We start from the raw sequence: 22,045 nt of genomic DNA on the forward strand, positions 1-22,045 counted from the left end.
AATGTACCCTCTCAATAAGATTTCCAGTTTGGATGCTTTCTATTTGCTGGTCCTTTTATACTTTCTAAGCAAAAATATATAGAAATGTTGTAAAAAGAAAAACCTTCCCATTCGTATAAAACTTTAGGTTATAGAGCATGGAAGTAAAAATTATACCATCTGCTTGGCCCACGTATTTTCCAAAATAATGGAATTTTAATCTCTGCATACAGAGTGCTCCATAACATAGAACCCTTTTTAAAATATGCTTTTTTCTTTCTTTCTTTCTTTTTTTTTTTTTGGTCTATTGTTTCCTCTGAAGAAAAAATGTCTGGCAGAATCTCACAGATCTCTTAACCTAGTCACGCTCACATGGCCACAAACTTGAGTCAGCTATCAAATTTACAAAAATGACATTTCAATATAATCCATTCAGTGAAGAATGAGCTACTGTATATATATATATATATATATATATATATATATATATATATATATATATAAAAATATGATATCACTGAATGTGCTTTCACCCCTCCTCAGCTTCCTGCAGCAACCCAACTTTGTAAACGAGATCTATGAAGATGGGTCTGGTCAAGCATGTACTTACTACTAAGCTGTTTGGCAATTTGTTATAATTCAGGTTTTATTGAACAGTGCATCAAATATGCCATGTAAGTATTTAATGGGTCTGCTGTAGATCCAATTTATTGTGTTTTCATCAGCCTAGATTGTTTTATAGAAAATGAACAGGTAAATTTGTACATAATGCTACCCTATAATTCTTAACATACTAATAATCTACAAAATTTTCTTAAATTTAACTCAGCATTCATATCAAGACAAGAAGCACTCTTAAGCAAAGCACTGTCTTTACTAAGGAAAGAAAATAATTCATGGAAAATAAACCACAGATGTGTTATCACTCTTTGGGTACCTCTCAATTTTCCACCACTCAGCGAGGGCAGCCGGGTGGTAAAGTGGGAGTCTCCCTATAGTGACCTACCCCTGCAGCCATTCATCTGTCTACACAGGAGTTTGCCTGTGTGTAAACACCTTCAGCAGCAACATCCAGTTCAGTCAAGGCTGTTTGATTATTCTGCCCTTTTACAGATTCTTCTTCGTAATATACTCCCAACCCCACTCCCTTTTCACTATGTCCACAGTACATGGGCTCCAATCTGTCCTGTTTGAACTTGTCCCTATTTAGGGTTATTTCTTTACTTTAGGGCAGTAATGCTCAGTGCACATTACTTTGCCCACCAGGACCCACTTCCTTCAAGGATATCTGGCAATGTCTAGAGACATCTTGGTGGTTACATCTTGGCATGTAGAAGAAAGAGATGCTACGAACATTTAGCAGGTGGAGTCCAGGGATGCTTCTAAGCATCCCATAATGGACTAAACAGTCCCCAGAACTCTCCCCAAGAAACAATTGTTCAGACCAAAGTGTCAACAGTACAGAGGTTGAGAATGTCTGACTCAGGGTCTTGAATCTAATGGCACAGAATTTTTTAAAAATAAAATATCAAACAAAAAATCAATGGGCAAAACCGAGTAGGTGTGGCAACAACAACAACAACAAAAACCATGACATTTTGTCTTCTTTCTCCTTATCTTTCCTCTTGGCATTTTTCCCTTCTTTCCCACTGCCACCCTCTTTCATCCTACAATGTACTCTCATGACAAAATTTGATAGATTCACATAGAAAAGTGGCCAATTCAACATGGCTCTAAAATTGTTTAAGTCAGAAACAAAACTAAGCAAAAGGTAGATAATTTGGCATCAGGGACATGCACAGGGTTTCTATTTTGAGGACATATATCTTATGTCTCCTTAGCACAGACACACAATGACATTAGAAGTAAATCACTTTAGACAACATATACACACACACACACACACACACACACACACACACCAACAAAACTTTGTACAACCATAATTACAGAACTGATCCTGTGGTCATCCTCAAACTCCATGTGTCTACTCTATGCAAGCACATTCCCCAGCAATTCTCATTAGCAATCAGTGAGTTAACAGCTGAAGTTTTTTTCTTTCATTTCTTTGGCAACCTCTCTAGTTATTCACAAAATAATAACATTATTCCTGTTTCAGAAAGAGAAGAACAATTGGGGACAAATACCAAAGAAATTGTATACCTTTGTATTCTAGCTCTTAGTCCACTGACACCCACTTTTTCTTGACACTTATTCCTATATTTTCAATTAAAGTTATATATAAGCTGTCTATTTCAGTCTCTGCCTGGTTACTTTCCTAGTTAACTTCAATAAATCCTGGAAAGTAGAATTTAAATGTCCTGCTCATCTACCGCATTCAATTAGGAATTGGATATGGGCATCAAAATAAGAAAGGTGCCTTTAGTTAAGCCCGCAGAGTGCTCAATCATTGCAAGCTAGGATAAAAATTGTAAAAACTCAGAACAAGTAAGAGCAAAAATCTTAATTAGCAACAACAATCCAGGATGAACGACTATTTGTTTTTTTAAAAGTAGAAAAATCAACCAGAACATTATTTACATATCAAGACTTTGGGTGAAAATTATGTTAAAATATTACAATCAACTAAGCAATTGTCCTTGCCTTTAGATTTTGACCTAGTAAGTGGCACTCCTGTTGTCAAAGCAGTCCAAGATACAATAAGAAAAAGTTCTAAAATGTCATTTGAACAGTGCCTGAGTTATCTGTGGGTAGAAAGTCACATGAAAATTGGCAATATGCTCTGTATCTTTCATCTGCCACAAGTGTCCTTCCCACCAGTCATGAGTAGGCAGGAACTGAGTCCTGTCTCTAGGTCTTCAACACTTCTCTGGTATTATTTATCTAGTGACAGACCCAGGTGAGTGTTACTCTGTCAGATATCTCACATGAAGCTGAGACTTTGTACAAGAATAGAGCTGATGGGCTGGGAACTGTAAGCCACAGAAATGTGAGATGGTCTCCCTAAAGGTTACTAATGAAAAAGTCCTTAATTTGGAGAATTAGGAAAAAAAATACCTTTTTATAACTCTTCCAAGTGAGGAAAGAAATACTGTATGGCTTGCTTTGTGTTGCTCAATTGAATGCAAAGGGCAAGCTTATGTGAAAGAAAGCAGTGCTGACTCTCAGCTAATTCAAATGCAGTTATATCTTGTCATTATTTTTGTTATTATGTCTAAGTCTAAGTCTGTAAGGATGTTCCAAGGGCAACAATCTCTAGATGTGCTCTTTATAACATGATACCACACTATTCTGTTTCTGCTTATATTTCAAAGAGAATGACCAATACCTGTGTTTATGTATTGTGTTTTACTTGCTATTCCAGGCTAACAAATACCTACAGAACTCTTTGTAAATAATCTTTTCCCCATAAAAAGCAACATATTTCTACCAACACATCTCATCATGCAGAACTTGGAACATGGCTATATCTGACCTTTCAGAGATGGCTATTTTAAAAATGCCTGGTGGCATCCAAAGCTCATAGGCAAACCTATGAAGGTCCCCCTTAGGGTTTGAGGGGAGAGGCCCTTCTGTGCATATATATGCACCAATTCATTATTCATTAACAACCTTATCCAATGTGGACTTACATTCTCTTTTTCTATTCCCTAGTTTCCTCTCATTCCTTGGACTATATATCTTATCTCATATATATAAATCAAGGCCTGAGGAAGCCAAAAGACATTGGTCAAGAGGGGAGAACTACTAAAAACAGGCCAGTCTTATATATTCTCCAGAGTTGTAGATTGTTCTAATTCAGTGGAAGCATTTTTTTTTACCCCAATGCATCTGCAAGCTCTGACAAGCTCCCATAAGTAACCATACCTTACCATAGCAGTGAGTCCTGTGAGCAGCCACATGCCCCTGAAGAAGGGCATGTAAAGCTTTCCTAGAAAGAAAGGGAATATGCTGAAAGCCTAACTCTTTGTCAGCAGCCACCACCTTTCTTTGAGCACATCATATCCACTCACTATCTAGAACCTTTATGCTTTCCACTGGCTGTTCAGAGTTCTTCCTTAAGGTCCTATCCTCTCAAGCAATAAATGAAGAAAAGGTTAAATTACAGATTCCAAGTTCTTATCACATCTGCACTATTTTCTAACCTTGTGACCTCATTCCAGTCTCTTAGCCAATTCAAACCATAATTTTCTCAAATCATAAAATTATCTCATCCATAATTGGAGATAATTAAGTAAGCAGAAAAATTTTATTGTTTGTGAGAATCAAATGATCTATATGAAAAGTATAAAGAAATATATGCATGCAAAGCAGTAAAACTGTCATTCTCCTAATATTATTCAAATTCAAACTCAAAAAACAAAGAGAACACTCAAGTATTCCACCCATTCCACGATTATGTGCAATTTAGAAGCATAAAGGCCTACAGAAATCAATGAAACAGATTTATTCAGTTATAGAAACTAATCAAGGCATTAACATTTTGGCCAGACCTAATACCCATGCTTACCTGTTTCAGAAAGCAATTTTGTAGCTTCCAGCACCTTCTCAGTATAAACCCCAGCTTCATAGTTCTCCATCTCAGCATTGATGATGTGTATGACTCGAGCTGCCCGGCCCCTGATGGCCCCTGCAGTCCGGTCCAGAGTGTCCACATCGCCCTCTTGGAGGGCTATCACACACTTGTTCACATCCTCCAAGATGTGATTTTCTATGGAGAGGACACATACACATTTAGATGACTTTACATAACTCAGAACTTAACCAATTAAAATTGATTCAACTCTCATGAGCCCTTGCCTTAGACACATCTCAATGCATGCCTAATAATACCAAAATTGTATGTAAAGGACATAGTTTATAATTACAATAGTGGTTCTCAAACCTGAGCATCAGCCAGAGGGCTGGTAGCATCACATAGATCGCTAGGTGCCACTCCTAGAGTTTCCAATTCAGTAAGTCTGGGGTAGAGCCCAAGAAATTGAGTTTCTATCAAGTTCCCAGGTGATGCTAATGCCACTGGTTTGAAGACAACATTCTGAGGACCACTGACTTAAAGAATATCCCTTCCTTTGTTTTGAAGTTTGATACTTACACAAGACAGGGCCTTTTAGAAGTTGTAGCAGCCAACATGAAGTCAATCTGACCAAGTATAAATGTCCATAAATAAAACCAGAGTCAAAGCTTTGGGCACATGTTTGTTTAATCATGTTTTCATTACAAAAACATTTGAGGAAAAATAAACAAATATCACGCAGTTGGTCTTTTAAAATTATGTCATGCACATGGTATATGCAATGGGAAAACTGATTAGGTGAAGATGATCAGTTTCCCACAATTAAAATACAATCCAGTCTTGTGGCTGGTTCCCTCAGATTATAGTCAAGATCTGCATAACTTTCATATGATTGCCCAAAGTATAAATCAAGCAGGCATAGAGGGGAGGCTTCACTCTCTAATGGCATAGAGAAAACACATTATTTATTCCCTTGCAGTTTTAACAAGTGTGTAATTTTGTATTTTTCATGTCCAGTGTGAGATCTGTAATTCTATTCCTTGTGCATTCTTTAGAAGCAGAATTCTAAGGAAATGTTCAAAAAGTTTAGTGCTCTTTGTAAATAAGCTGAACACACACATACATGCACACACACCAACTAATAAACTGCATGTTTGTATTCCCTTAAAATTCATATGTTAAAATTCTAACTCCCAAAGGGGTAGTATTAAGAGGTGCAGACTTTGGGAGGTGATTGTGTTATGAGGGCAGAATCTTAAGGAATGGAATTAGTGTCCTTATAAAAGAGACCTCAGAGATCCCTCCCTCTTTCTATCCTCTTTCTATCAAGGTTCCAGTGAGAAGACTATGAGAAAGCAGAGTCCTTTGTCTTGGACTTCCCAGCCTCCAGAACCATGAGACATAAATTTCTATTGATTATAAGCAACACAGTTTATGGTATTTTCCAAAACACACCAAGACATGAACACATAAAAATATGTGCTTTTGATAAATATATTTTTAAAGTCTTAAGTAACCTGTTAATATTTTAAAATTATAACTGCCAAATCCAACCAATAGTTCATAAATAGTTAAAATAAAATATTACCTCTTTAAGAAGCTTTTAGGGCTAGCTCTGATTTTAAATTTCCTAAAGAAAGAAAGAGTATCCAGCAAATCCTAGTCTCCACTACCGATCTCCCCTACTTTCACTAAATTAAGCACTTAGAAAGAAAATTTATATTTTTAGGACACAGGATAGAAAATTGCAAGTTATAACTGACTTTTCATAAAGAACATCCATTTTGACCTCATACAGTGTGATTTCTTCACTCAAACCATTATAAATTGCTGATTTCTACATTCTCCATTTCTTTAATTTCAACTATAAATTAGAATAGAAAAATAATGAAACGTTTAAATTTTAGTATTTTGATTTCTAAAACTCACAAAAAGTAGCACTTCCCAAATCATGACATTTTCTTGAGACATGACATTTTAATGAAAACATGATTAAACATGTGAACACAGTATATACCTAAAAGGACATCTGAGAGAAATGTTTACTCAAATGAATATTGACAGAGAATTCTAAATGTAAAACTTTGATTAAAAAGAAGCTTCTCTTCCTGTCCTGTAGAATTTCTTAAGACAATTAAAATGTGTCCTGGCCCTTGAGAGTAAGTAACTAGAAAAGGATTTGTGTCAAAATCACACATCTGGCTGCTATTTTCTTTGTATAACAGTAATACAAGAATGGACAAAGTTTCAGTGCAGAGTTTAGAAACAGTAATTTGGAGTTGAGTAAAAAATAGTGAGACGTCTGTTAATTATATTAGATACTAATCCTTCTGGAGTTAATAAGTTTGTTTTTAAATTCTAAGAAACCTATTCATGACCCAATATGTTAAAATGAAAACATATTTTTTAATAGGACTATCCAAAAGTAGAAATATGCAACTAATTTAAGAGGCAAGAAATATGTTTTTATAGGTATTATTATACCTATTTAAAATAAACCAGCACAGGCTAGAAATCCATAACAAAAACATTGCTATTAATTACTCAAATCATCAGCAAATCTGTTACATAGTCAGGTTAATAATGTTGTACAAAGTATTAGTTTTATAATTTACTAATTGACTAATTTTATTTTATTTTATTTTTTTGCGACAGAGTCTCCCTCTGTCGCCCAGGCTGGAGTGCAGTGACGCAATCCCAGCTCACCACAACCTCAGTCTGCCAAGTTCAGGAGATTCTCCTGCCCCAGCCTCCCAAGTAGATGGGATTACAGGCATGCACCATCACACCTGGAGTTTTTTTTTTTTTTTTTGTCTTTTTAGTAAAGACAGGGTTTCACCATGGTGGTCAGGCTGCTCTTGAACTCCTGACCTCAAATGATCTGCCTGCCTTGGCCTCCCAAAGTGCTGGGATTACAGGCATGACCCACTAGGCCCGGCCTAATTGACTAATTTTTATAAATAAATTTTAAAAATTTTAAGATATAGTCATGCAACATAAATCATTTCAGTCAATAACAGACCACATACTTAAAGGTAGTCCCATAAGATTATGTCATATTTTTACCGTACTTTTAAAATATTTATACATGTTTAGATACACAAAACTTACTATTGTATTCCAATTGCTTACAGTATTCAGTACAGTAACGTGCTGTACAAGTTTGTAGCCTAAGAGTAATAGGTTATACCATGTAGTGTAGGTATGCAGTAAGCAATACCATCTAGGTGTGTAAATACAGTATGTGATGTTCACACAATGATGGAATTGCCCAACGATGCATTTCCCAGAACATATGCCTGTCGTCAAGCAACACACAATTACAGTTTACTCAGTGTTTTTCAACCTTCCCCAATTCAGGTCCCTTTTTATGAAAAAATGAGTCACAGTTTCTTCATGATAGTAGTTATATTGATGGATGGTAGACACGTAAAAGCTACTACAGTTCAGAATGTTTTCAAATAGATTTGTACTTTATTAAAAACAATCTACAGGCATGTCTTGTTTTACTGTGTATCACAGATTGGTGGGTTTTTTTTTTCTTCCCCTCCAAATACAAATTGAAGGTTTGTTGCAACTCTGCGTCAAGCAAGTCTGTTGGTGCCATTGTTCCAACAGCATGTGCTCATTTCCTGTCTCTGTATCACAATTTTGCAATTGTTGCAATATTTCAAATTTTTTCATTATCGTTTTGATGATCTGTGATCAGTGATCTTTGTCACTATTGCAATTGTTTTGGGGCATCAGGAACCACGTCCACTTAAGAAGGCAAACAATATATGTCGGGCGTGTTCCGCCTGCTCCACCAAGATGGCCGTTTGCCATCTCTCTCCCTCTTCTCAAGCTTCTTATTCCCTGAGACACAACAATATTAAAATTAGGCCTATTAACAACCCTACAATGACCTTTAAGTATTCAAGTGAAAGGAAGGGTCACACATTTCTCACTTGAAATCAAAAGCTAGAAATGATTAAGCTTAGTGAGGAAGACATGTCACAAATCAAGAGAGGCCAAACAGCCAACTTGTAAGTACAAGAAAAAGTTCTTGAAAGAAATTAAAAGTGCTACTCCAGTGAACACCCAGATAAGAAAATGAAGCAGCCTTATTGCTAATATGGAGAAAGTTTGAGTGGTCTAAATAGAAGATCATATCGGCCACAGCATTCCTTTAAGCCAAAGCCCAATCTTGACCAAGACCCTAATGCTCTTCAATTCTATGAAGGCTGAGAGAGGTAAGGAAGCTGCAGAAGAAAAGCTGGAAGCTAGCAGAGGTTGGTTCATGATGTTTAAGAAAGAAGTCATCTCCATAACATAAAAGTGCAAGGTAAACCAGCAAGTGCTGAAGTAGAGAGAACCTGTGGCAAGTTATCCTAAAGATCTAGCTAAGATCATTGATTAAGGGGGCAAACAAGTTTTCAATGTTGACAAGACAGCCTTCTACTGGAAGACGGTGCCATTTACAACTTTCATAGCTGGCTTCAAAGGACAGGCCGAGTCTCTTATTAGTGGCTAATACAGTTGATTTTTAGGTTGAACCAAATGCTCATTTACCACTTTGAAAATCCCAGGGCCCTAAGAATTATGCTAAATCTACTCTGCCTGTGCTCTATAAATGGAACAACGAAGACTGAAGACAGCACATCTGTTTATAGCATGGTTTACTGAATATTTCAAGTCCACTCTTGAAACCTACTGTTCAGAATAAAAATAATTCTTTTCAAAATGTTATTGCTCATTGAAAATGCACCTGGTCACCCAAGAGCTCTGATGGAGATATACACAGAGATTAATAGTGCTTTCCTGCTTGCTAACACATCTATTCTGCAGCAGATGTATCAAGGAGTCATTTTGACTTTCAAGTCTTATTATTTAGAAAATTCATTTTTTAAGGCTATAGCTGCAATAGATAGTGATTCTCCTGATGGATCTGGGCAAAGTAAATTAAAGGCCTTCTGGAAAGAATTTGCCATCCTAGTTGCCACTAAGAACATCCATGATTGATTCACCGGAGAAAGTCAAAATATCAACATTAACAGGAGTTTGGAAAAAGTTGATCCCAACCCTCATAGTCGACTTTGAAGGGTTCAAGACTTCAGTGGAGGAAGAAAGTGCATATCTAGTGGAAACAGCAAGAGAACTAGAATTAGAAGTGGAGCCTAAAGATGTGACTGAATCTGCAATGTCATGATCAAACTTCATGGATGAGGAATTGTTTATGTATGAGCAAAGCAGCTTCTTGAGATGTAATCTATCCCTAGCTATGATAGTGTGAACATTGTTGAAATGACAACAAAGGATTTAAAATATTATATAAATATAGTGGATAAAGCAGCAGCAGACTTTGAGAGGATTGACTCCAATTTGAAAGAAGTTCTACTGTGGATAAAGTGCTGTCAAACAGCATATCACATGCTACAGAGAAATCTTTTGTAAAGGAATAGTCAATCAACACAGCAAACTTGATTGTTATCCTACTTCAAGAAATTGCCACAGCCACGCCAACCTTCAGGAACCACACAGGAACCACCACTCTGATCAACATCAAGGAAACCCCCCCTACCATCAAAGAGATTATGGCTGGCTGAAGGCTCAGAATGATCTTTAGCATTTTTTAGAAATGAAGTATTTCTAAATAAAGGTATGTACATTTTTTAAACATAATCCTACTGCACAGTTAATGGACTACACTGCACTGTAAACATAACTTATTATATGCACTGGGAATCCAAAAAAATTTGTATGATTCACCTTATAGCAATTGGCATTTTACTGCAGTAGTTGGAACAGAACCGGCAATACATTCGAGGTTTGCCTGTGTTTGGAAAAAAGCCATACCTGTTTACATAGACATGAACATGAACTTTTTGGTCAGAAGACCATACTTGGTGTATATATGGATTTTTGAACCCCCTGTAATAACTTCCTCACCCCCATACTCTGTGCCTTCAGGTCTAGGACTTAACAGTTAGTAAGCACGCTAATCTAGTATATATCAAGGAGGGCAGTCAATTATTTAAAGGCAGAATACACACTTCATTCATATTTGCATTCCTGACAGTGGCCTATAGGCAGCAGGCAATCAAAAGACAGACACTGAATGAACATGCCCATTGAGAAGGGGCGATCAATTACACTTTTATTCTGAGGTGTTTTGAAGATAAAGAATTCATGAAGTAAAGAGAGAGAGGAATGTTGCAACTAGAAAGGAAAAGAGATGAAAATAGTAATAAAAGGCAAAAGTATCCTAGAGATTATTCCATTGCTGCGAAAAACTGCAATGTTTGGGTGGCACACTCTGATATCAAGTGTGGTATTTAAACACGTCATGAAACATTTGATTGCAACATATTTTATTGTAAACTTTCTTATATTTGGCAACATTACTATTTTAGAAATGATATAATTTTGTTATGAAAAAAATCAGTGATTACCAAACTATTTGACTGTTGTAAACCATAAGGCTATAGATTCAAAACAATAAAGTTCACTGTGAATTTTTAAAAGAAAACAAACTTTAGACTGTAGAGTTAAAAAAAATTAGGAAAAGTTAAAAACCAAAACTCTTGGGCATTATGAGATCAAGTTATTAGCTTTTTCAGATCTTAGCTTCCTACTACTTTGTGAGCCAAATCCAAGAATTAAACTGTCACATGATTAATGCCAAGATGCTTATTTTAAAACACTATTAAAAATTGTAGGTTTTCCAAAGTGGGAAAAAGTTTGACTGTTATCACACAGTCATTTCACTTTTTTATGTGCATAGGCCACGACTGAAAATTGGTTTTGCTCCTGTAATGTTAATAGCTAGCATCATTGCTCCCCAAACTTGTTGCATTTCATATGGACAAATTTAATATCAGATACAGAAGTTAGGGTAGCATTAAAAAAACTACAGTCTTTTAAAAACAAAGATCTGTTTTTATTGTTTTTTAAATAGAGTTTCCTGACGAAAGAGATATTCCCCTAAGAAGAAACTGATACATAAAATAACATTAATGCCACTTCAAAATATCTCTTGGGCCAAACTTGCAGTTTACTTACGGAAATGTTTGGCTGTAGCTCAGAGAGAAGATGAGAAGTAGTTTCCCTAGCTATTGGGCTGTGTCCACAGCCTACCAGCAGGACAGAGTGGGCTGTATCATTATTTGTCAAACCCCGTCTGCGGAAAGGTGCCTGCTGCCTCTGACTGTCAACTCCAAAGGCATGCTCCAGCAGGCCCTGCCAAGCTGGCTCTCTGACAGCGCCTGTTCATTTTCCTGCCATGGCATGCCGTGGCACTTGTACCACTGGGGTTGGACTGCACAGTGTTATCAGCAGAAGCAAAAGCCTTTTCTTGTTGCTGGTAATAATGAGATGCACAAAGGAATGACAAGGAGAAAAGGGAGCAAAGAGGCAGGGCTCGGGGGAGGAAAATTAACAAAAGCTTTGTCCTATTGAAAAAGTCTGAGATAAGACCTCCTCACCTTGCTTGTCCCCACCCTCAGTAATTTTTATGCATGCATTTAAAGAATAGGTTGGAAAAGTTGTAAGTTCTAAAATGATTCCTCTCTGAAAAAGGCAATGTATAGGTATTTCCTATTGATTTGAAGGTAGAAGGGGATGCAGAAGATTTCCAGGGGCTGTCAGGATGGCTGTGTGATCTGAGGCTGGTTGGAAAGGGCTCCTATTTGGAGCACCATAGTTATCCTGGAAAAAAACTGACCATATACTATAAAGATTAGTATCAGTGGCCACCTTTCTATTCCCCATCAACCAAATTACGAACATACCTATCTAAGCAATTTCCAAATACCTTATGAGAGATTCATTTTGTGGAGGTATCTTTTACAAGATTAGGACTCAGCTATCAGCAAAGCAAAAAATAAAAATAAAAAAGCAGAAATGGGCCGGGCGCGGTGGCTCACGCCTGTAATACCAGCACTTTGGGAGACCAAGGCGGGCGGATCACCTGAGGTCCGGAGTTTGAGACCAGCCTGACCAACACGGAGAAACCCCGTCTCTACTACCACAAATACAAAATTAGCCGGGCATAGTGGCTCATGCCTGTAATCCCAGCTACTCTGGAGGCTGAGGCAGGAAAACAGCTTGAATCCGGGAGGCGGAAGTTGCTATGAGCCAAGATCGCGCCATTGCACTCCAGCCTGGGCAACAAGAGCGAAACTCCATCTCAAAAAAAAAAAAAAAAAAAAAAAAAAAAAAAAAAAAAAAGCAGAAATGACAATATATTGAGTTCTTTTATCAGCTAAGCTCTAGATATGGTGATATTTAAATCAATAGTTGCTTTGACAAGTCATCAAAAACAAAGACCTTGGGAATAAAAAACAAGACAGGTTTCTGAAAGGGATTAGAGATTGGAATGAGAATGCCAGAGGTGGGAAAGGGAAGCTGAAATGAAAGCAGCAAGCACCAAAGGAAATTTCCATTCTATCTTGACATATTGAGAATTATACAGTTACTGAAAAGAGGATGATCTGGATTTTGATACCATCTCTGCCAAGTTACCTACCCTCTCAATGACTTAGTTTTCTTAAAACAAAACCTAGAATTAGTAGTACCTATTTTATAGAATTTTGATGAGAATTAAATCAAGCAGCAGAGAATACGGTAAATTCTACTCACAGGCCGCATGTTACATCAATGTTCCCATCTGCCTTGGCTTGCCCCATCATTGAAAAGCTGGATTTCTGATTATCCATCAAATCTACAGATTTGACTACTCAGTTCTCAGACAATCCCCAGTGGGAATTTATTATGTTTCTTCCGGAAAAGAAAAGACTGCAACTAGAAACATTTTCTAAACATGACAGCCCCCCTCAGAAATCACTTCCACACTGTTGCAGTCAGAGGTCCTGTCTGCCTGGTTCCCACCAACAGTGATGCAATGTCTCCCTCAGCCCTCAGTCAGCCAAGAACCAGCAGGCCATCAGGGCTAGTACTGCCTGAGTCAGTAGGTGTGAGTTCCACACACCTGTGTAGAATCAACACCTGGCCAATTTGAATTTCCAAGGGTCAGCTGGCTCTTTCAACACCTCACAAAGAAGGCTGATGTTTCCAGTGACCTCCTCCTCACAGAGATTCTTCCAGGTGAACTGGGCCAAATAAGTTAGGTCAAAAGCATTTGGAAAAATGTCCATTTGCTGGCTGGTAGACAAATCTTGAAATGGACTCCATGAGTCCTGTTAAAGGTCAGACTGTCTCTGCAGTTATTCATGTCTACTAGCATCCTCCAGTCTGGCTTCATTTACAAAGAAGAAAGTTATAATTTCAAGTGATGGGCAGTTCTATTTTCTTTCACTCACTTCCTTCTACAACCTCATAGACAAGTGCTCAAAGCCTTGATAGCTACCAAGTCCCTGCTAAGGGGTAAGTTCTGTGGCTGATATCTCTCTACCTGTGTTATCACAAACCTTCACTTGTTGGGAAAAAAAAAAAAAAAAAAAAAAAAAAACTTAACATAGCCAAATTGGAGTAACTGATCACCTATTTTTAAGACATAAACTGTGTAGATTAATGAATCCCATATTCCCTGGCCCTTTTTTACGAGTGATTCAGATACATCAAAGGCCATCCTGCTTTATAAACTCCAAATACTAAAAAGGAATATAAGCCACCTTAAATAATGTATTCCCTTTTAATGCCTTGACTCCGTGTCTTGAAATAACATAAACACCGAAGCATCTAAGAGGGTGTTATAATCACATTTGCAGAGATGATCAAAAAAGCTCAAAGATCTAAGGAGTGCACCTGAAACACAGATCCATGACATTTGCGTGACATTCCTTATCTCGTTCAGTTACCCTCCTCCAGCTGCCTTGTAAGGGACCTGTTTGTGGTGATTACCTGAGACAGAGAGGAAGTCATCCACTGAGGTGATGTCATCCACGGCCTCTGTCAACACTCGGACCTGCTTCTCCCACTGGTCTTTGAAGACGTCCATGTTATCCTGAGCAACTTTGCTCTGTGGCCGGGCAGCCAGTGTCAGAGCGGCATTGATGACCTATTTGTTGGAAACAATCCAGGGACATGATGACCACACACTTCAAAAGAGGAATAAGCCAGTCAAAGACCATGTTAAAACCATGCACCCTGTACGTTCTACAGATAAGTGGGTTCTTGGTGTTCAGAAGGACAATCATCAAACACATAAAAGATAAAGTAGATTTTCAACTACCATTAATTTTTGTTTGCTTCTTTTTAAGACATAATAGTTTGCCTCAGGTTTCAAAAAGTATTTACTGGGCAAGTCTCATGACTTAGCACAGATACAGCAGAAATGCAACTCTTGCTTTCCACATGTGCAAGTTTATGATTTAGCTGCCGAGACAAGGTAAATAGATATGGAACATTTAAATCACAACCCAAAACAAATAGAACAAAGTCAACAGGAGTGGCGAGTATAGTGGCACAATCCCAGCTCCCTGCAGCCTCGAACTCCTGAGCCTCAGCAATCCTCTTACCTCAGACTCCCCAGTAAACTGGGACTACAGGAATGCACCACCACACCCAGCTAGTTTATTTTTTTGTAGAGATGGAGTCTCACTATGTTGCCCAGGCTGGCCTTGAACCCCTGGCCTCAATCAATCCTCCCACTTCAGCCTCCCAGAGCACTGGGATTATAGGTGTGAGCCACCATGCCTGGCCGCTGCCATGGTAATTCTGAAGAGACTGGTGTGGTTTATTCTTTCTGAGAAAGGTAGAACTTGAAACAGCTCATAAATGATGAGTAGCATTTTTGAGCAAGAGGAAATAGAGAAAGAAAAGGAGGGGCACAAGGGCTGGAGTGGAGAAGGTCACTGACAGGCTTTTGAAACAAAGTGAATGAGGCTTACCTGGGGACACAGGCTGTCAATCTGGGTGGCTGCCATCCGAACTAATTTCACCCCTTCTTCATTGTTGGAGATGGAACAGGCCAAATTGGCAACCTGTATTGAAGAGGGGTTTAGTGAATATTAGGTTGGGGCAAAGGGAAAGTATACTGTTGCTCCGCCTTGTACCTTCTCTGGCAGATGTCTCTTCCAGGAGAATTCTTTCAGAAATAAGATAAGGGTACCCTGGCCTTCATGTAGAACCAACTAGTACTACTTATGCTAATTTAGGCATTTCTGTCAGAAGAGGCATTTCACGACTATCAAGCATATACAAGGTTGCATTTTAACAGGGTTTTTGAACTGTTTTTTCTTATGAACTGCCTTGATCCGCCTACACTCTCTGGAGCCTCCTAAGACTCATCATCAAATGCAAAACCCTGTGATCTTGGCCGTATAAGTACTCAGTTCTGACCCTGTAGAGCTGAGTGAGAAGAATGCTACAGGCAATTATTTGGGCTTGAGAGACTCATAGTAAGCTGACAATTATGGTGCCCTGCCCCCAAAATACCCGATCTGCCTGAAAATTTTAGTCCACTAATAGCCAACTCAAATGTTATTAGAGGCCAGCTGTTATGAGCAATGTAACAAAAATGCTCGTAGCATTCAATACACAATGGCGGAATATATAGTAAACTACAATGTGCAGATCTAGTATAAAGACATTCAAATTTGATGGCCTCCTTGTTTTCTGGCACCTTCCATCTTCAAAGCCAATAGTTTTTTTTTTTCCCCCCTCCTTGGTTCCTGGTCCAAATTTGAATGTCTTCTTTTCCCCTCTTCCTTGGTTCCTGGCTCCTTCCGTCTTCAAACAGTTGGCTCTGAAGATGGATGGGGCCAGGAACCAAGGAGGGAAGAGGAAGCAAGACATTCAAATCTGAATTTTAGGAACACTATGCTACCCCAAACAGCTGGACTGAATTCAAGTTCCCAGGTCAAGGGGTTCAACTTGTTGTTATTCCTTCTCTTGAAGGAGAGTTGGTAATTCAAGGTGAGATTGATTAGCCAAGGTCAACAGCCACAAAGCCACCATCAAAAGACCAATCAGTCCCATCAGGCTGGTATCAAGACAACACAAGAATGGGGATATGAAAAGTCAAAGAAGAGGAGAAGGACAGCAAGGGGTAGGAGCTATGGAGCAAACAGAACAAGTGATTAGCAGATGGAATCCCTGGAGTCTTGTGGCCACCTGCCTTTTTGGTATCCTGCTTATGTTTAGTCTCCAAAACTGGGCTGCTCTCCTCCCATTCCTGAATGCCCTAGGATTTTAGAATGTACCACCCATGCTTATAGTTCCTAATGTGAAAGAAACCTTAGGCAGTATGACATAGTGAGAAGAGTACAGGCCAGGAGATCGGGAAGTTCAACCCCTGGGCATCTTTATATGTCACTTCACATTTTAGATTGCTGCTTCGTTATCAGCAAATGAGATGGGTTGAGGGTGATAGAATACTTTTAAAGATTACTTCAATAAACCATTAGTGTAAAGAATAGGGTTTTGGAGTTTTTAAGGGAGAAAGAGGATGCATTATAGCTATTTCAGTGAGAAAATGTACTAGGAGAAATTATGACAAGTGAATTCCAAACATTACCATTTAATTTCTTATAGTTTATAGTTTACCTTTGATTTTCATTATTTTACTTAGTTTTCAAAATAAGTGTGAAAAGACATATGCCTCATTAGGACCATTCACAGATACTGCATGCCATGGGCAGGAAGGTTCTTAGATATGGGGCAGGAACTAACGATGCAGGTCTCTTAACTTCAATTTCTTTGTTATATCATAATGTCTTCTCTCCACATTTTTATTCATCTTTGTTACATCTGTATTCTATATTCTTGTTCATTTTACAATCCAAGTGCATGACACAGAATTGGTGTTTCGTACATGTTTATTTAATAAATTAAACAATAGCTTGTAAACTTAGTGTAACTTATTGTAGACAGTAATTTGGAATACACAATGGATAAATGGTGCCCTCAAAAATACAGTTGAGCTTCACCCTTAATTTGGCAAGACAAATGTTCACCTTCTAGCAGATGTTAACCAATGCTATGGTGTTAACCAATGGTTCCTACATTCTGATCTGTGGTACGAGTCCAGAATGCAGCTTCCCCTGTCCAAAGTGGCATATGGGGGGGGAAAAAAAAATCAGGATAGTGGAGAATCTTCTAGAAAGATATATGTATTTAAAGTTCTACCTTTTAATATTCAATTAAATTTTTCCTATATCTGCTTTTGAACAACCTCTCATTCTATGAAATAGTGATAATTTTAGATGATGGCTGTTTTTGCCCCGTACCATCCCTGCTTGCTGTGCAAAAGACTTGAGATCACACTTTTGCAAACAGTGAATAATTGCTAGAGTTTAGCACAACGACAATATGAAAACTTAAAAATGCCCCAAGAATCAGGTAATTATTTGCATTTCTGTAAAAAGCATAAGAAAATACCAACACGCTTAATGAAATAATGGATCCAGACCAAGTCATCAGTGGTTAACATTAAAAAAAGAAAGAGCGACAACCAGAGATCATGTGTTTCTTGACTGAGTGACATACCACTGTCTATGAAATATTCTTGCCAAAAAAAGAAAAGGTCAGCCATTTAGGATCAGTTTTCGATTTACAGAAAATTCAAGAGGAAAAGAAACATGTAAAATAAAAGTACATACACGCAATCATAAAAATCCTGATGGTTACAAACTGTTGGAAAAAAGACATAGATCTCATTTGTGTCCTGAATAGAAAAAACAAACTATAATATACATATATATATGTAAATATGTAAATAAATAAGTAAATAAGACTGCATTTATGAAACCATCAAGGAAATTTAAATATGAACTAGACATTTGATGATACTGAGGAGTTATTATTATTTTAAAGCATGCTAATGGTACTTTTTTTTTTAAAAGAGTCTATAGCTTTTAGAGCTATATGATCAAGATGTTTATTGACGAACTGATGTTTGGAATTTGCTTCACAATTATCTGGGGTTGGGGAAATGGGTAGAAGTGTAGAAAAAACAAGATTCGCCATTAGTTTATAATTGTTGAAGCTGAGTGACAGTGTATGATGGTTCATTACACATTCTTTACTTTGGGATATGCTTAGCATTTTCCATATTAAAAAACATTTAGAAAAAAAGTAGCAGCCACAAAGTATTATATCAACAGCTCTGGAAAACACTTTCTTGCATCTGTGCATGTCTCCAGGGAGCACAGTGTAAGCTAGGGAAACCTGAGTGTGGTTTGGAGTTGAGGCTTGCAGACAGTAGAGGGTATCTACCTGAGCACAAATGAAGAGTGCTGTAACTGGACTCTGTCAGTCACAACACAGCTCCCCAGATCGCAGAGCTTCCCACTTATGCTGACTGCGAGTCACCTGGCAGAAGTCGACCCTGTGGGACTTAGAGCTCAGAAGAGCTGGACTCTAACAGAGGGAAACGCTAACTAATAACTTCCACATAGTGAAAATAAACTTTTCTTTGTGTATCTTTTGAACTGTTTTCTCATCTTTTGTTTACATTAAACTCTATTATCCCTTAGGCCTAACTCCTCACCCAACAGAATCTTAGTAGGGGGAAACCAAGCTAGCAATGCTTGGCAAAAATAAAGAGCTGGCACCTCTTGATAGTCCTCCAGTTATTTATTCTCTTTAATTGTACTGATCCATAAATCCTAAAGTCTGGCAGCCTATACTCTGCAACGTACTCCTGCTATTTAATTCCACTTAAAACCCAGAATTTCATTCACCTTGTATTTTCTTTGGAAACATTCTGAAAATATTTCCAATATGATGCTAAGGATTTCAGTATCTTCAGAGGCAGGCTTACATATTTTAAGTTGGTCATGGGCTCTATCCAAATCCCTACCTTCCCTTTTTTCTTTTGGCTTATCTTTCTCTGCTTCTCACTGGACCCATTGGCCCAGTGGTGACTATCAACTTGGTTTTATATATTTTGATTCCTAGAATTTCATCAGCAAATGATCCTTAGCTTCATTGCTTGAGGCAGTCCCCAATCAATAACGTAGCTTGGGCCAGATGCAGTGGCTCATGCCTATAATCCCAGCAATTTGGGAGGCTGAGGCTCCTAATAAGCCAGGAGTTGAAGACCAGCCTGGGAAATGTGGCGAAACCTCATTTCTACTAAAAATACAAAAAATAGCCAGGGTGTGGTGGCACACACCTGTAATCCAAAATTCTCAGGAGGCTGAAGCAGGAGAATCGCTTGAGACCGGGAAGCACAGTTTGCAGTGAGCTGAGATCACACCACTGCACTGTGTCCTGAGTGACAGAGAGATACTCCATCTCCAAAAAAGAAAAAATAATATAGCTTGAAATGCCAGCTAACATCTCAACCTCAACAACATCAGTCCAAGATAACTATACACAGTAAGTATCTCAAAATTGATTTTTTTTTTTTTTTTGAGATCGAGTCTCATTCTGTTGCCCAGGCTGGAGTGCAGCAGCAAGATCTCAGCTCACTGTAACCTCCACCTCCCAGGTTCAAGTGATTCTCCTGTCTCAGCCTCACCAGTAGCTGGGGTTACAGGCACCCAACACTACGCCTGGCTAATTTTTGTATTTTTAGTAGAGATGGGGTTTCAACATGTTGGCCAGGCTGGTCTCGAACTCCTAGCCTCAAGTGATCCACTTGCCTCGGCCTCCCAAAGTGCTAGGATTACATGCATGAGCTACCACAACTGCCAGTATCTGATAATTGATTTCAACAACCTGTTCTTTAACTAGATATCTGTTACAACATCAGACACTGTGGTAAAGTAAATGTCCTATTTTTTCAAAGCTAATATTTTATCCTACATGGTCAGTTTCTCATGATAAAGGGTGATAAGGGGAACTATGGAGGAGGAAAGGAATGGTGGACTGGAATTACTAGACATTTGAAAAGATTAATGTGACTGAAAAAGCAGAAAATAGATCATCAATACATTGCAACCCCAAAGATGTTGAACAATACAATTAAATCTGATAGAATTTTGAAACCTGCTTGATGCAACCAAGCAGGAAACGTTTATGGGATATACTTGCTCAAATGGGCCCCGCCTCTGCCTTCTCCGCTCTTGAATTATTTACAACTTAACTGAAGCCACGAGATTTAATCGCCTTCCTGGAAGCTTAGAAAACAATAAAGCATTTCATTAAGTATTAAATTTTGAGCAATTTAGATTGATCTGGGATTTCTGAAAGTGGAATAGGTCATGACTATAGGTGGTAGAGCTCGTTGGTGAGCTAATTGTACTAAATACCTACCAATCTGTTAGAAAGGGAAGCTCTCCTTAACTTCTGAGAGCATAATGGATCTGGGGAAGGAAAAGCTGAGAAGACTAGGCCAGTCTATCTCTGACTTAGTACCTTAAAACCAGTTATCTTGAGGGAAAGGAGGAAGCTTAGCAGCCATCATTAAACTGTGGGCTGCTGACCACAAAAACTTTAGGATTCCAGAAAAAGAAGAGACCAGTGCTGCTAAGTGGAATCAGTAAACATATCATGGAGAGGTAAACTATCCATCCTGCAAGATTTATTTTATGATTGCCTGTTTAGCACTACTTTCTAGATGCTCAATGAATATAATTTTTTTTTTTTGCTCTTCTGGGCACACTTTGTAAGTATGTGAATATTTAACATTAACAATATCATTAGCAGAACTAGAAAGAACAACAACAACAACAACAACAACAAAAAGCAAGGAGAGCCTATGCCTATTTTTTGAAGAAAGTAACTTACTCCATTAATTGAATTTGTATTACAATTGGCATCTATCCTGTAACTCTTTAATAATCACCTCAGGAAGCCAAAAGCAGAGTGACAATATTCCTGATAAGACAGTTTAAAATTGACAAAAATAACTCAGGAGGCTGAGGCACAAGAATCGCTTGAACTGAGGAGGTGGAGGTTACAGTGAGCCGAGATCGCTCCACTCCACTCCAGTCTAGGCAACAGAGTGAAACTGCATCTCAAAAAACAAACATATGCATCCCTCATAAATATACATTGTGACCCAATAGCTACAAAGATAATAAAATAATACCTAGGAATACAATTTTCAAGGGATGTGAAGGACTTCTTCAAGGAGAACTACAAACCACCGCTCAAGGAAATAAGAGAACACAAACAAATGGAAAAACATTCCATGCTCATGGACAGGAAGAATCAGTATCGTGAAAATTGCCATACTGCCCAAAGTAACTTATAGATTCAATGCTATTCCCATTAAGCTACCATTCACTTTCTTTGCAGAATTAGAAAAAACTACTTTAAATTTCATGTGGAAACAAAAAGGAGCCTGTATAGCCAAGACAATCCTAAGCAAAAAGAACAAAGCTGGAGGCATCAGGCTAACTGACTTCAAACCGTACTACAAGGTTACAGTAACCAAAACAGCATGGTACTGGTACCAAAACACACATATAGACCAATGGAACAGAACAGAGCCCTCAGAAATAACACCACATGCCTATAACCATCTAATCTTTGACAAACCTGACAAAAATATGCAATGGGGAAAGGATTCCCCATTTAATAAATGGTGCTGGGAAAACTGGCTAGCTATATGCAGAAAACAGAAACTGGACCCCTTCCTTACACCTTATACAAAAATTAACTCAAGATGGCTTAAAGACTTAAATGTAAAACCCAAAGCCATAAAAACCCTAGAAGAAAACCTAGGCAATACCATTCAGGACATAGGCATGGGCA

The 22,045-nt window shown here is 38.1% G+C and overlaps 1 protein-coding gene across 6 annotated transcripts in view; it reads right to left on the reverse strand.

Annotated features, from left to right (window-relative positions):
- Positions 1-22,045, reverse strand: part of CTNNA2 (catenin alpha 2) — a 1,151,703-nt gene that overhangs the window by 97,722 nt on the left and 1,031,936 nt on the right. For all 6 annotated transcript variants that reach the window (XM_014343874.4, XM_003816600.4, XM_003816599.3 and 3 more), the window contains 3 exons: positions 15,286-15,378; positions 14,297-14,453; positions 4,451-4,651 (listed from right to left, as the gene is read on the reverse strand). In XM_014343874.4, coding sequence (XP_014199360.1) covers positions 4,451-4,651; positions 14,297-14,453; positions 15,286-15,378 — 451 coding nt within the window. The remainder of the gene's footprint in view (positions 1-4,450; positions 4,652-14,296; positions 14,454-15,285; positions 15,379-22,045) is intronic.

Source organism: Pan paniscus, chromosome 12, assembly GCF_029289425.2.
Source record: "Pan paniscus chromosome 12, NHGRI_mPanPan1-v2.0_pri, whole genome shotgun sequence".
NCBI classification, from domain to species: Eukaryota; Metazoa; Chordata; class Mammalia; order Primates; family Hominidae; genus Pan; species Pan paniscus.